Source organism: Ruditapes philippinarum, unplaced genomic scaffold (genome assembly GCF_026571515.1).
Source record: "Ruditapes philippinarum isolate M1 unplaced genomic scaffold, ASM2657151v2 ctg2839_1_1_1_1, whole genome shotgun sequence".
NCBI lineage: Eukaryota > Metazoa > Mollusca > Bivalvia > Venerida > Veneridae > Ruditapes > Ruditapes philippinarum.
The window spans coordinates 30,587-44,598 of NW_026861016.1; the positions used below are offsets into that span (position 1 = coordinate 30,587).

Below are 14,012 nucleotides of genomic sequence, written 5' to 3' on the forward strand. Positions count from 1 at the left end.
CCGTTTGCTCTGAGCTTAATATAGTTGTTAAGAAGAAACTCCATACTAATGGAATCTATAATCCTCAACAGGATTAGTAAAATTGTGTTAAAGTGACAACAGGAAATGTTTTATATAAAAAAATACACTTTATATATAGACAGAATAAATAGCTGGCCCAAAGAACGACCATGCCACGAGGAAATCTGTTAATAAGGCTTGCACCGGGAAGTTGTGTTTTTATAAACTTATACGCGATGGTATCATACAAATGTTCTTTGAACGAATGGCAAAAGAAAATGGTGTTTCTACACTTTACATTAAAAACAGATAAAATGACCGGTCAAAAAAAAAACCCCAAAAAGAAACGACCAATTTGTCGTAATTGCTAGAAAAACCTCCAAAAATGTAATTAACTTTCTAATCCGCAACGGAATTAGACAAATGGTGTTTTAACGACTGGCAACGATTCTCGATTGTCCGATATCTTTTCGAAATAGCTTATGCAACAGTATTAAGGCTAATTTTAACAGCAGTGTGTGACATTTTGCTGGCCAAAACAATTAGGGACTGAAAAGGCCCGCCTGCCATAAGCTCGAATCCGTGTTCTTAGTGCATATTAAGTCTGTCTTTCGTAAAAAATGCCACATTTGTCTTAAACCATAGTCACCTATCTGTTTGTCCGGTTTCAATTCAGAATAGCCACTGCAAAAGGCTGGGGTTTACAGATATGTGTGACAAATTGAGCACGTGCCACGTGCAATGCCGTTGGTTCAGCGGGTATTGTAGAAAAGGTACAGACTCTCAGGTTACAAGACAAATGTAATCTCATCACAGATACGGTCCTGTAATAAACAATTCCTAACGGGTCAAACAAGTACATGTATATACTCAATGAATGTCAACATTGCAGTAGTAGCTGAATACACAAATGACAAGAATATAAAAATAACACATGCCAGATAGCAAGCCTTGAACTCAAATAACACCCTCGACGGGTACAATTGCCATAACAGATATGTGTTCTTTTTTTCTTGTACCGAACTAATATTTAAAAACTATAAAGTCGTTCATCAATGGTTTTTATCATACCAAAATTTCCTTTATACAAGGGAGAGAACTAGAACATTATGTTTTCTAAAGTAAATATAGATTTCCCTCCCCTAGGGTTTCGAACTTGACGGAGATTGCCGAGTTGTTACGATTGTAACACCATGAGACGTCACATCAAGTTATATAGAAAAATGTTTACGTGCGGTATAATAAATACAGTTATTACGTTCAGATTGATAAGAAATAATGTTTGCCGTCAAACAATTGTTATCTAAAATGACAGTATATTTGGGAAGATTATAAACTAAAATATTGAAAATGTCCGCGTTATGCGGTGGAATGGAAACTTGTTTTTTGTCTCACAAAAACGTCCAGAAAGGTAACGATATACAATGCAAAACGTCCATATACGAACATTTTGCAGTAAGGGCGTTTTACGGTGTTGCAACACCGTGAACATTACAATCGCAACTTTTCGGCCCTTTCCGTCAGTCATCGGATAAGTTATCATTGATTATAGCCGAGGATGTTCTGATTGTGAACATTATCCAAAAATGTTCCGTACATCAAAGACAGATGTCGACAGTATGCTCTGAACGTCTATAAATATTTACCTAAAGGCTTATTATATACTTTAGAAACGCTATCATTTTTATTCCTCAAAAAAATTTTCCAAAGGAAAACAAACCCTCATTTGTACTATAGCACAAAGGTGACATTTGTGCGTTTTATTCATCTTGTGCGCACAAGATACTATGTCATGGCCACGAGTTACTAAGTCGTGGCCACCAGATAATTAAGTGGTGCGCACGAGATACTTTGTCGTGGTCAGGAGTTACTAAGTCGTGGCCACGGGATAATTAAGTGTGCACACGATATACTATAATATCGTGGCCACGAAATACTATGTCGTGGCCACGAGTTACTAAGTCGTGACCACGACATATAGTATATCATGCGCACCACTTAATTATCTCGTGACCACGACATAGTAAAACGTGACCACAACATAGTATATCGTGCGCACGAGATAAATAAAAGCAGACACCTCTGTGCCACCGTCTATTTGCCAGATTCATGATATATATTTAAAATTTGCTGATTTTGTTATATGTTTGCAATTGATATAAGTACAGTGAATTAGAATACTACTTTGTTTACATTTTGCTACCTTTGCGACACATTACTACATGTTGAGCGCAATTTCAGTTGTTTAACATCTTACATACTCTTAATATATTACCAAAAACATCATTAAACACATGATTGGCAATTCTAAAGAATTAAAAAAAAAGGATTTCTGAGGCATAATGTACCTTTAAATTGGTGAAATTCGATTAGCGATTAGGAAGAATATGGCCGTAAGTAAGGGTCACAGTATGATATTTACTAGTATTACTTTACATGGTTTCCAATGCTTCCGTTCGCCTTTTAAAATAGATCATTTAAAAATTCAAAAAAGTGTCTTGACTTGTGTTAAAATTGCACCGTATGACGTAACATCTTATCAAAAGCACACTGTTAAACTAGAACTCCACATGGAAATAGGCCACATGGTTATATTGAATGTATGTTTTTATCTAGGACTCAATACGCATAAGATTAAAGGCACATCTTATCATCAGATATAAATATTTCTCCTTCTTTTTTGAAAAGCATATATATGTTTTATAACGTTAAAATAATGCTTTTAGAGCATGTTAAATGCTTACCGCCTGGCGAGAGTATCATTTAATGGGAAATAAGTGGCCAATCAGAGTAAAGAACAGATCTATAGACAATCGTGAATTTTTATTTAGTATGTACGCGATGCATGATGGTACGATGATGAAAACGCGATAATTATAACACTGCGTTTTCACCATCGCGACATCGCAATTTCACCATAGTGTTTTCATCATCGTGTCATCGTACCATCGCGTTTTCACCATCGTACCATCGTGCATCGCGGGTAGGGAATAAATAAAAAAAATCACGATAGTCCAAACGGAACAACGTTGATCAACTTATAAATAAGTAGCGTTAATGAGTTGCTGATTTTAATCAGATTGTAAAAGTAGCAAAAATAATAAAAGAAGTATTTTCACTTCCATACTAATTACTAAACCACTATGAAAAACAAACTACTTACCATGGGCAATAGAAGCAAAAGATGGTTCAGAAAATATCAAATGAGTAATTTCTGTACACCAAAAAATAAGATATATATAAACAAAAGAATTTCTTAGGCATAATCGACCTTATTTCTTTAAGTTATCATGACCAAATTAAACTATAAAATAAGGTTAAAGCTGCATGCCTCCAGATGAGCAAAAGTAATTCAAGAAAATCAACTTTGAGAAAAATGCACGAAAATGTTAAGAAAATTAAAAATATTCATAATTTAAACAATGATTTACAAGCTTTTATCAACGAATGACTGATTTTGCAGTATTTATCACCATATTTTTACTGCGTGACTAACGCACTTAGGGCTATTTTTGAATATTTAGACCTTTATTTGGTAATATAATTGGATTTAAAGTGCGGTTTGAAATGTATAAATTACTTTATTTGTTAATATGACAATATTTTTATTTTTTATTACATTTTCAAAATGAACTTGGAGGTATGCTGCTTTAAAGGCACATTTTGCCTCATAAATCCATTTTTATTCAAATATTTAGAAGTGTCAAATATTTGTTTAAAATGTTTTAATAATGAACTAAGTGCATCTTAGATGTTTAACAACTGAAGAAAGTAGCACAGAAGGTGCAGTAATGTGTCATAAAGGTCGCAAAATGTAAACAAAGTTGTATTTTGATTTCCATACAAAAAACTAATTCACTTTAATTATACCAATTGGTAATTTTACAAAAGAAGTAAAAGAAAGTTTATATACCGAATTAGCTATTTTTTGAAACTGTAGCAGAACTGGTAACAAAATTTTTTTTTTTTTTGAGAAATGAAAATGATAGCATATCCTAGGCATAATGGGCCTTTAAAGAGATCTCGCTGACACGGGAGTCTATATAAAACTAAAGCAAATATAGTGTAGTTATCTCGGGAAGTGGGTTTATGAAAATTATGTCTCGTAATCACAAATGTTCTATATCTAGGCCAAATTAACTCACCGAGAATATATATCTTTATATAGCATAGCTATCACGGGTAGTGAATTTAACTTTTTAATATTCAGGTTAACAAATTAGGATTAGTTTCTTTAAATTTTCGTGCTTTGTAGAATAAAAATAAAATATGGGACTACCGCAATTAAAACTTGAGGATATACCATGCATGAATTTAGGGAAATTCGTGTTAGATAGTATGAGAAAACATGACAGGAAATCTATCGCAATGGTAAGTTGTATCTTTAAAATCTTTAAAATTAGGTTTAAAGGTCTTTGACTTCAAACCACTTGACTATCACCTCTGTGGGTTCGAGCCGCACCATCGACTTTGGATTCGTCTATGTAAGATAACTATCCAACCAGTTTATTGAACGTCGGTGGTTCTACTCAGGTGCCTGTTCGTGCCTGAATTAACACACAGAGGGGCGCCTGAGGTTATCCTCCACCAGTGAAGCTGGAACGTCGCGATATCACCTGTACTGTGTTGGTGCGACGTAAAACCCAATAAAAAATCTCTATTTTGTTGGTTTCTGTTACAGGTCACCTTTTTATTTCAGTGTATATGTATCTATTTAATAAGGTCGAAAACTCGAGAAGGTTCTTTTTTATAACTTACGATAACACATGGCAAAAATCTTATAAATATTCATATATTTATAATTTATTTGGTTTAACGGACACTATAAAACACTTTAAATAGTTACAATGGTAGAAATCTTGTATCATTAAGTCATGAGATACCTGGACAGGGTCAAAGATCATAAATTAGCACGGAAGCGCCGACTATATATATATGATATTCCCTAAATCAAAGGCGATCAATAATTCGTTTAACCGAATAAAAAATGATTATTTTTTTTACTAAATATCTTAGCCTGAAACAACGTTTGCGTGGAATTAAAAACTATGTTTTATTATGGTCATCATTTTCGTAATTTTCGATATCTTTCTTTATATGTATGTCAGTCTGTTTTAAAGCAGCATGCCTCCAGATTCATGCAAATTTTCATGAAAAGTTTCAAAATGTATTTGAAAGTAAAATATTGTGAAGTGAACAAAAAAAGTAATTTACACAGTCAAAAGGCGCTTAAATTCAAGATCAAACACCAAAAAAGCTACCGCCATTTTACGAGGAGTGACCATGTTTTGTCAAAATGTCAAAACTTTAGTGCTGTGAAATAAAGATGTCATTATGCATTGTTGGGTACAATACTGATAATATTAGACTCGTACACAGCTGTAAAAGCTATATAAGACCCAGCTAGCGACCAGTACAATACAGGTTTGACAGCTATGTACTCGTCCAATAGAATTTTGTATTGTACTCAACAATTATACCATAAAATATTACACTAGCAGATGTTTATTTTTAAAAATAAATAAACTATAGTTATGAACATATTTTTCATGCACTAAAAAGGACATATACAAGCTAGATATTGTTTTGAAATATCCTATGCATCATCGCTTTTTCTTGTATATCATACACTTTTATCACCTAGGTTGACGCTAACACCGACAGGAATATAAGCTATGGAGAATTGATACACTTGACTGAACGTGCGGCGTCCGGACTCCAGAAATTGGGCGTTCGTAAAGGCGACGTCATATGCATTTTGTCACCAAACCATACGGACTACATGGTGGCTTTTTACGCCACTGCACTGATTACAGCAACTTTCCAACCGGTTAATCCACTATATACACGAGGTTTAGTATCGTTAATTTATCCACAAAACATAAGATAATGTTATATATTTCGTTTGTCATTTTCCCGCCATTTCTAGCACGAGCCAAAAATATATGTATCATAAATACACCGAAAACTATGCCACTGTTAAAACATTAGAGAGCAGCTACATTTCGACTGGCATCCTACATTTTTTACTTTAAGAATTAAACCCTACATTAAATTAAGCGTTATAATTGTTTTTCTTAATGGACCATTAAAACTACGTACATCATGATCTCCATGTAACTTAAATGAATGGCAAGTATAAGCACTCTTCGGGCCATTGCTTTAAAATGTCGACTGTTTAGTTATCGAGCAAGATAAGTCCAACACAAGGTCAACAAAGGGTCATACAAACTACTCTCTCTAACATGCTATCTTAATTAAGTTTAATTTTAACATTTATTTCGCGACATTTAAAGGTAGATTATTGCATAAAATCTGATTAAAAACGGCCGCAATACATATTTGAAAGTGCTTACATTGCGATATTAAACGGTGCCTAAATTATATAATGTTTGCACCGATTATATATAGCGGGCGTTACCCAGTATGGGTGGTAACTTCCGGTTCGTAAGTGTACTACAAAAATTAAAATGTCTGTAAAAGGAAAGAAAATATATTACATGTATTACATTTACGAAAACAGGAAAGAAGGGAGCATATGATTTACATTTGACTAAGTAATCATTTTTTTCTTATATCAAAAAAACAACTTTATACTGTAAACAAATCAGATTAACTAAGTATCTTTTTTTTTCATCTGAAAATTTTCGCATAATAATTCCTAAGAGGAGTTTAAAACCATGAAAATATTTCCTGGAAAAATCTTGAAAGTAAAAATCGCATTATGTCCTATTACTACTTTTTATGGCACTGTAAACTTTAAGTATGTTTCAAGCATATACATGTAGTTTCCAATTATTTCTACATGACTATAACCATGTAAAACAATTGGTTTATTTCTAGATGACATAAAAAGGGTGATCAAACAGTGCAATACCAAGTTTATTATGACCGTCCCGGAACACCTGTCTAAAGTCGAAGAAGCCGTTCGTGGCACAAATGTGAAGGTGATTTTTTGTTTAAATAATACAATTATCTAAAAGTCCCTCTGAGATTCAGATGAAATTTTGTTTTAACTTTGCGTGCATAACGATGCCACATACACGCATAACATCCCTTGAACATGAAATGGGTATTCTAACATGCCGCAGTCGTTTTTTTCTAGGAAAAATAAACAAAAAGAAAGAAAATTGATTTGTTTATACATTGAACATGCACGAATGTGAGGTCTCCTCTTCAAATAGTATCATGTCCAAATTTTGTCTCTTCTATGATCAAATGATTACACCGCTTTCATCTTGCAACCTTTTTTTTAATATATTAAGAACTAGATTTAAACTTGATGTACACGCTAATTGCTAAAAATCTAAATAATATTTAAAATAATTTCAAATGCCTTTTTGCTACCTTTTTATATGCATTATCCATTCTACATTAATTGGCCAATAGCAATATCTTCATTATATTTTTTCTTTTTCATCTTTAGGTTATTGTTTTCGGGAAATCACAAGGTCACGTGACGTTCGAGTCTCTAATTCAAAACAGTGACGGACGGTATACATCGCCCGCGTGTGACGCTAAAAATGACGTCGTGGCGTATATGTCGTCATCAGGAACTACGGGATTCCCCAAAGCTGTGATGCTTTCACATTATGCTATTGTAGCAAATACTTTACAACAAAAGTAATAAAGCAAATATTATGCTATTATAGCAAATACATAACAACAAAAGTAATAAAGCAAATATCATGGTTTTATAGCAAATACTTTACAACAAAAGCAAATTATTCTTTTATAGCAAATTATAGCAAATACTTTACAACAAAAGTAATAAAGCAAATATTATGCTTTTATTATAGCAAATACTTTACAACAACAGTAATAAAGCAAACATTATGCTATTATAGCAAATACACTACAACAAAAGTAATAAAGCAAATATCATGTTTTTATAGTAAATACTTTACAAAAAAAGTAATAAAGCAAATATTTTGGTTTTATAGCAAATACTTTACAACATAAGTAATAAAACAAATATTATTCTATCATAATAGAAATACTTTACAACAAAAGTAATTAAGCAAATACTGTCGTTGTATACCAAATACTTTACATAAAAATGAACAAAGTTAAAAATATAATATAATATATGTAGTTGCACAGGCAATAATAATGTGCATTTCGTTTTGGAAATATTTTCAAATATATATAATATCATCAATAGTATAAATTGTTTAGGAAAGTGACAATATTGTTATTAGGCATATTTTTCAATAAATAGTTGTACGTTTCTACGGTGTCCTTCAGGGCCATCGCAACTCACACGAAAATATATCGACTTTTCACCATTGTGCTTTTGTTATTTCGACTTTTCAACATCGTTCTTTTGACTTTTCATCATCGTACCTTGACTCCTTTGACTTTTATCATCGTGGTTTCGTTATTTCGACTGTTCACCATCGTTATTTCGTGTTTTCGTTGTTTCAAATTATTTGTGTGCCTTGACGGGACACCGTACGCTTCTGTATCATACATTTTTTTCTCTGGAAACAGTTATTTCTCCATGTTTCAATATCATTTCTGTTCACATATACTCTTTTCAAATTTCGGTTATACACGTGAAGTGACGGAATGTTCCGAATATTTACGAAATTGTACGATTTGTCTATTTTATATATTATATATATACAGGGCTGTAGGTTTGGCAAAAGCAGACGACTGTTATATAATGTTTCTGCCGCTGTTTCACATGTATGGTCTCTACACTGTCACACTTCTGTGTCACGTGATCGGCGCGAAAATCGTCATCATGTCACGTTTCGTGCCCGACGACTACCTTCGGCTGATACAGAAATATAAGGTAACTTACGCATTGTAACTTTGTCTTCAAAGTTCCAGTTGCTACATCTGGTAAAATATTATAATTATTGTGCAATGAATCCGTTTGTTTACAAATCGATTTTAGATAAAGCTTACCGATTTAACTCAAATACATGTTTTGTATCAGCATAAATGAGCCGCGTCACGACAAAACCAATATAAAGCGTTTGCGACCAGCATGGATCCAAACCAGCCTGCGCACCCGCGCAGTCTGATCAGGATCCATGATGTTTGCTATCAGTTTCTCTACTTGTAATAGAGTTGGTAAGCGGACAGCATGGATCCTGATCAGACTGCGCGGATGCGCAGGCTGGTCTGGATCCATGCTGGTCGCAAACGCACTATGTTGGTTTTTCGTGACGCGGCTCAAATTTCATTCACATATTGACCAATAGATTTTTACATTGTCGTATCTAATACAATATTCCCTTAAAGGCCCATTATGCTTTAGAAATGTTTTTATTTTTATTTCCAAAATTTATGTAGTTTTGGTGTCTTGTTAAAGTTTCTAAAAGTTTACTCGCTGACTTATGTCCTGAACCATCCTTTGCTTCGGTTGCTGTTAACGGCCTGAAATTAATTTTCATGCAAAATTCAAAATGTATTCCTAGTACGAGGGCTGATTGGTGAATTCGTGGAATTGTATTAAATCTTTAAAAGAAAAACTACAAAATAGATTACACCACGAGATACCTTTACTCTCGACTGACAAAAAGCCAAATAAATCATTGAGATATATTGAACAATTAAGTTTACATGCAAAATCAAAACACTACACTATCCTACACTTGAAGCACGCCGATGCCACGTTGTCACACGCTGATGCCAATCAGCCCTCGTATAAACCATAGTGCAATAAGTTATAAATATTGTTCTTTTCCAGCCAAACATGTTACAAGTCGTACCGCCAGTTATGGTGATGTTCTCAAAGTATCCGAAGGTATCCGATTATAATTTATCCTCCATTCAATCTGTGGTTTGTGGGGCGGCGCCACTGAGTCAGGAGATAGAAGATATGGTGAAGAGAAAGTTAAAACTGCCCTGTATTATACAAGGTGAAAAACTACAATAATATTATTCCACCCGATTTTTTTTGCGAAAGTTCCCATTTTAGGAATTGCCGAGTTATATAATTGATATTGTGTCATCATTTTAAATCATTTTTATGGATATTTTTTAATCATCATAATTATTGCTTAAAATCAAATAGGAAAATGACCCATATAGATACACAATATATTAGAAATATTTGACAGTAAGATAGGCGTGGAATGGCACAGTGGTTAACGCGTCGGTAATCTTACGTTAGTAATCTAGCTAAGGATCGCTAGCCGTGTGGGTTCAAACCCCATCAGGGGCAAGTCGTTGTTTCCTTCCACCAATCGCTTAGTACTTATTGGTTCCAGGGACGGATTTGAAACTGCGTCTAAATGCATAAAGCTTTACACAATCGAACTAAAATAAAGTCTGTCTGTGTATATTTCCGTGCAGATTAGAAGTAAGTTTTAGTAAAAGTCGAAACAACGAAACAACGTTGGTGAAAGGTCGAAAGTACGATGGTAAAAACACGAAATTATATTGTGTTTTCACCATCGTGAATTTGTTATTTTAATTTTTCGTATTGTACTTTCGACTTTTCATCATCCTATCTTCGACTTTTTACCATCGTGGTTCGTTTTTTTAAAATTTTCATCAATGTAGTATCGTGTTTTCGTTGTTTCGAGCTATGAGTGTGTCGCATTGGCCCTAACGGGACACCGTAATATTATGCTATCAAAATTATGAAAAAGACACGTGTAAATGGTTCTTTTTTTAGGATATGGAATGACCGAGGTTGGAGTGACGCATGCGAATGGAAAGGAAGACTTTAGATACAAGTCAGTTGGGAGACGCCTACCTCTAGTGGAAATGAAGGTATGTGAACTTATATTTTCTTACATCTTTTACTTTCAGACATTTTTTTTTCTAAAATATTAAATTCCCGATTGATGTAACAGGATAGAAATCAAAGCATTTTTCTTGATCTGACTTCCGTGGAAGGAGCAACTTTCATTCTGATATTTCATCATAAATTATTTGTTATTGCTTGAATTTAGCTTAGTTAATTAAAGGGACACCAATGAGTTTTTGTTTGTTTTGACATGACCGAGTTGATATTTTAAAATAGTTGTGTCCCATTTGATAAAGGTCTTTACCATGTTTTCTCAGAATAATACTTTTTATTGTGCAAAATGACCCCACCCACCCACCCCCACCCAAAAAAAAGAGAAAAAAAGAAGAGAAAAACGTTGCAACGCTTTTCACTCAAATCGGTCTGAAAAATGCACTCATTATCGATTTTCAATTACATTCTCAATAAAATTCTTTATTGTCCTTTAAATTTGCAGATTTTTCCATTTTAGGATCCTTCGTAAAACCAACAATAAATTTTATGTTTTCGGGCCTTTTGACCTCAGTGGAGTTCCTTTAACACAACTGTTCAAAAAGCTTGTTACTTAGAAAAAACATTCAACATATTTTATATTATATTCGTAAAACAGAACTTGACCTACAAGACTTTAAAATATCTTAGGCGTTTGTCCATTTCTCTATAATTATTGAATGTGTCATAATTAAATTACACAGATAAAGTTGTAAAATGAACCAATTATATTTTGTACAAGTCTGAACACATTTATGAAATGAAAAACCATGTTTTTTCTATTAGATTGTTGATGTTGAAACTGGTAAAACGCTTGGGATCAACGAAGAAGGTGAAATTTGGGTCAGGGGACCCCAGCTTTGTCTCGGCTATCTCAATTTACCGGAAGAGAATAAAAACTTTTTCACCGCAGACGGATGGGCAAGAACAGGTTTGTTTGTCTCATTTTACGCCTTTTCCAAACAGTATTTCAGTCATATCTATAGGCGAGTAGTTTCCTAGCCATCGGAGAGTTACACCAGTACTAGTTTGTGAAAAAAAACCTTTGTCTTTGTGTCCACGGAATAAAAAGAGAACAGATAGAGGGTATTTAAGTTTATTTGTATAAATTCATCGAAAATTTCATAAGTTGTGGTAGCCACGAAATATGATAACTTTCATATTGCAGGATGAAATAAATCCTGTTTTTATCGAGAAAAAAAAAACACAAAAAAACCTTGAATTTCCGTTTACTATATACACTTGTCTTTTTGACCTTACAAATTGTAAGACTCTCAAATAATTTCTGTGTACTGGCTGAATTTAGAAGAAAGTTGTCCCTTATAATCATTTCGTCAAAACTGTCTTTATATCATACTTCAAAACTTGACTGAATAACTACACATAAGAGGAAGACAGGGAGTCTATACTATCAAACATCCAAGCATTATGAACAAATAAACCTGTATTAAGAGACTCCCTGTCTTATGTGGCCTTCTTATGAAAGTTCCCTGGAAGGTCGCGTAAGACAGTATCATAACTTATAAATGAGCCGCGTCATGATAAAAAACAACGTAATGCGTTTGCGACCAGCATGGATCCACACCAGCCTACGCATCCGCTCAGTCTGATCAGAATACATGCTGTTCGCTTACAAACCCTATTACAAGTAGAGAAACTGATAGCGAACAGCATGGATCCTGAACAGACTGCGCGGATGCGCAGGCTGGTCTGGATCCATGCTGGTCGCAAACCCAATATTTTAGTTTTGTCGTGACGCGGCTCAAATGTTTTTTTTTCGGTATCAGGTGACATCGGGAAGGAGGACGAAGACGGCTATATGTACGTTGTAGACAGACTGAAAGAGTTGATCAAATATAAAGGTCTTCAAGTTGCCCCGGCTACCTTAGAAGATATTTTACTACATCATGACGCAATTGCTGACGTAGGCGTTATTGGGGTCCCGGATGAGGAAGCGGGAGAACTTCCTAGAGCTTATGTCGTAAAAAAGGCTGGAAAGCGTATTACAGAAGCAGAAATCGTCAAATACGTAAACGGTATGTTTAGTAAGCGCGCATTGGTGTACACGTTTCTATACGTTTCAAGTAGAATTATATTTTGATGTTTGTTTTATTGTTTTGACACGTCTTGACTTTTGACTATCATTTCAGAAAAAAGCATGTTACTGGCCTTTAACAGTTGAGGAACATCAAAGAAATATTCAGGGGAGGGCCCCCGATAATGTTGTTATAACTTTTGGCCAAACCCTTTTGTTTATTTACATTAATGTATTTATGTATGTATGTATGTATGTATATATATATATACAATAAACTTGTTTAAACTAAACTAGGAACATCAAAGAAATGTCACGGCACCATGCGATAATGATATTATATTAAAAAAAAAAAAAAAAAAAAAAACAAAAAAAAAAACAAGTAGATCTACGAATACAAAACCAAAAAACATTGGTCTGCAGTGAAAATCAGTGTATTTTGCTAAATAATTTCATTTGTGATTTGCTTTCATATTCTAAAAATCTATTTAATTTGCATATTTTATTATTATTTTCATTATTTATCGTAGTTTGTTCATATATTTTTTTTAATTTCAGATAAGGTATCACCGCATATGCGGTTGAGGGGAGGGGTCGAATTTGTTGACGAAATCCCACGGACACTGTCAGGGAAGATTTTGCGAAAAACATTACGTTTGAAGGCAAAAGCACTTTCAAAACTGTAAACAATGGACTTTTACTTTTTCATAAAATTATAACAGCCGCCAATGAAATGGACACAAACATTTAAATAGACAAAGTGTTTGGAAGCAAATGTTTGAGTGTTTAATAAATATTGTTGAAAGGAAAATGGTTATACCGGACAGGACAGTGGGTATTAATGATTTAGCCAAAGTATGTTTTAAACGGAAGCAGGATTTATCTAAAAGCAAACATATGCTTGACTTCTTTATATTTGATAACATTCGCTAAAAGCATGAGCCCGAAAAGAATTACTAAGCATGAGAGACATTTTGCTCATTTTTTTTTCACTTTTAGGTTAAGCTGAATAAACTTTATTTTTTCAGAAGATTTACTATCATAATGGTCATTGACCAACGATTCATAATAATAAATGTTGCGGATGAAAAATGCCAAAAGACTGTCCTTCTTTTTTAAAATAATTTACACTACCGATACAATATATTTGTATAGACAGTTACCTATACCATTTACATGGCATAATGTTACTTTAAAGGCACATTATGCCTGAGAAACGAATGAAATTTTTCTTCT

General features: G+C 33.6%; 1 protein-coding gene across 1 annotated transcript; it reads left to right on the forward strand.

Annotated features, from left to right (window-relative positions):
- Positions 1-4,137: 4,137 nt before the first annotated feature.
- On the forward strand, positions 4,138-13,876 carry LOC132714225 (uncharacterized). The gene is made up of 10 exons (XM_060697029.1): positions 4,138-4,371; positions 5,645-5,852; positions 6,844-6,947; positions 7,427-7,623; positions 8,632-8,800; positions 9,704-9,875; positions 10,637-10,734; positions 11,528-11,672; positions 12,529-12,777; positions 13,335-13,876. The coding sequence occupies exons 1-10, from the start codon at positions 4,270-4,272 to the stop codon at positions 13,460-13,462; spliced, it is 1,572 nt and encodes a 523-aa protein (XP_060553012.1). The 5' UTR covers positions 4,138-4,269; the 3' UTR covers positions 13,463-13,876.
- The last annotated feature ends 136 nt before the right edge of the window (positions 13,877-14,012 follow it).

Excerpts from the sequence above, each read along its gene's own strand:
- LOC132714225 (XM_060697029.1), top strand. The coding sequence starts at position 4,270 with ATGGGACTACCGCAATTAAAACTTGAGGATATACCATGCATGAATTTA. Across the intron at positions 4,372-5,644 it reads ACAGGAAATCTATCGCAATG|GTTGACGCTAACACCGACAG; the intron begins GTAAGTTGTATC and ends TTTATCACCTAG. Across the intron at positions 12,778-13,334 it reads AATCGTCAAATACGTAAACG|ATAAGGTATCACCGCATATG; the intron begins GTATGTTTAGTA and ends TTTTAATTTCAG.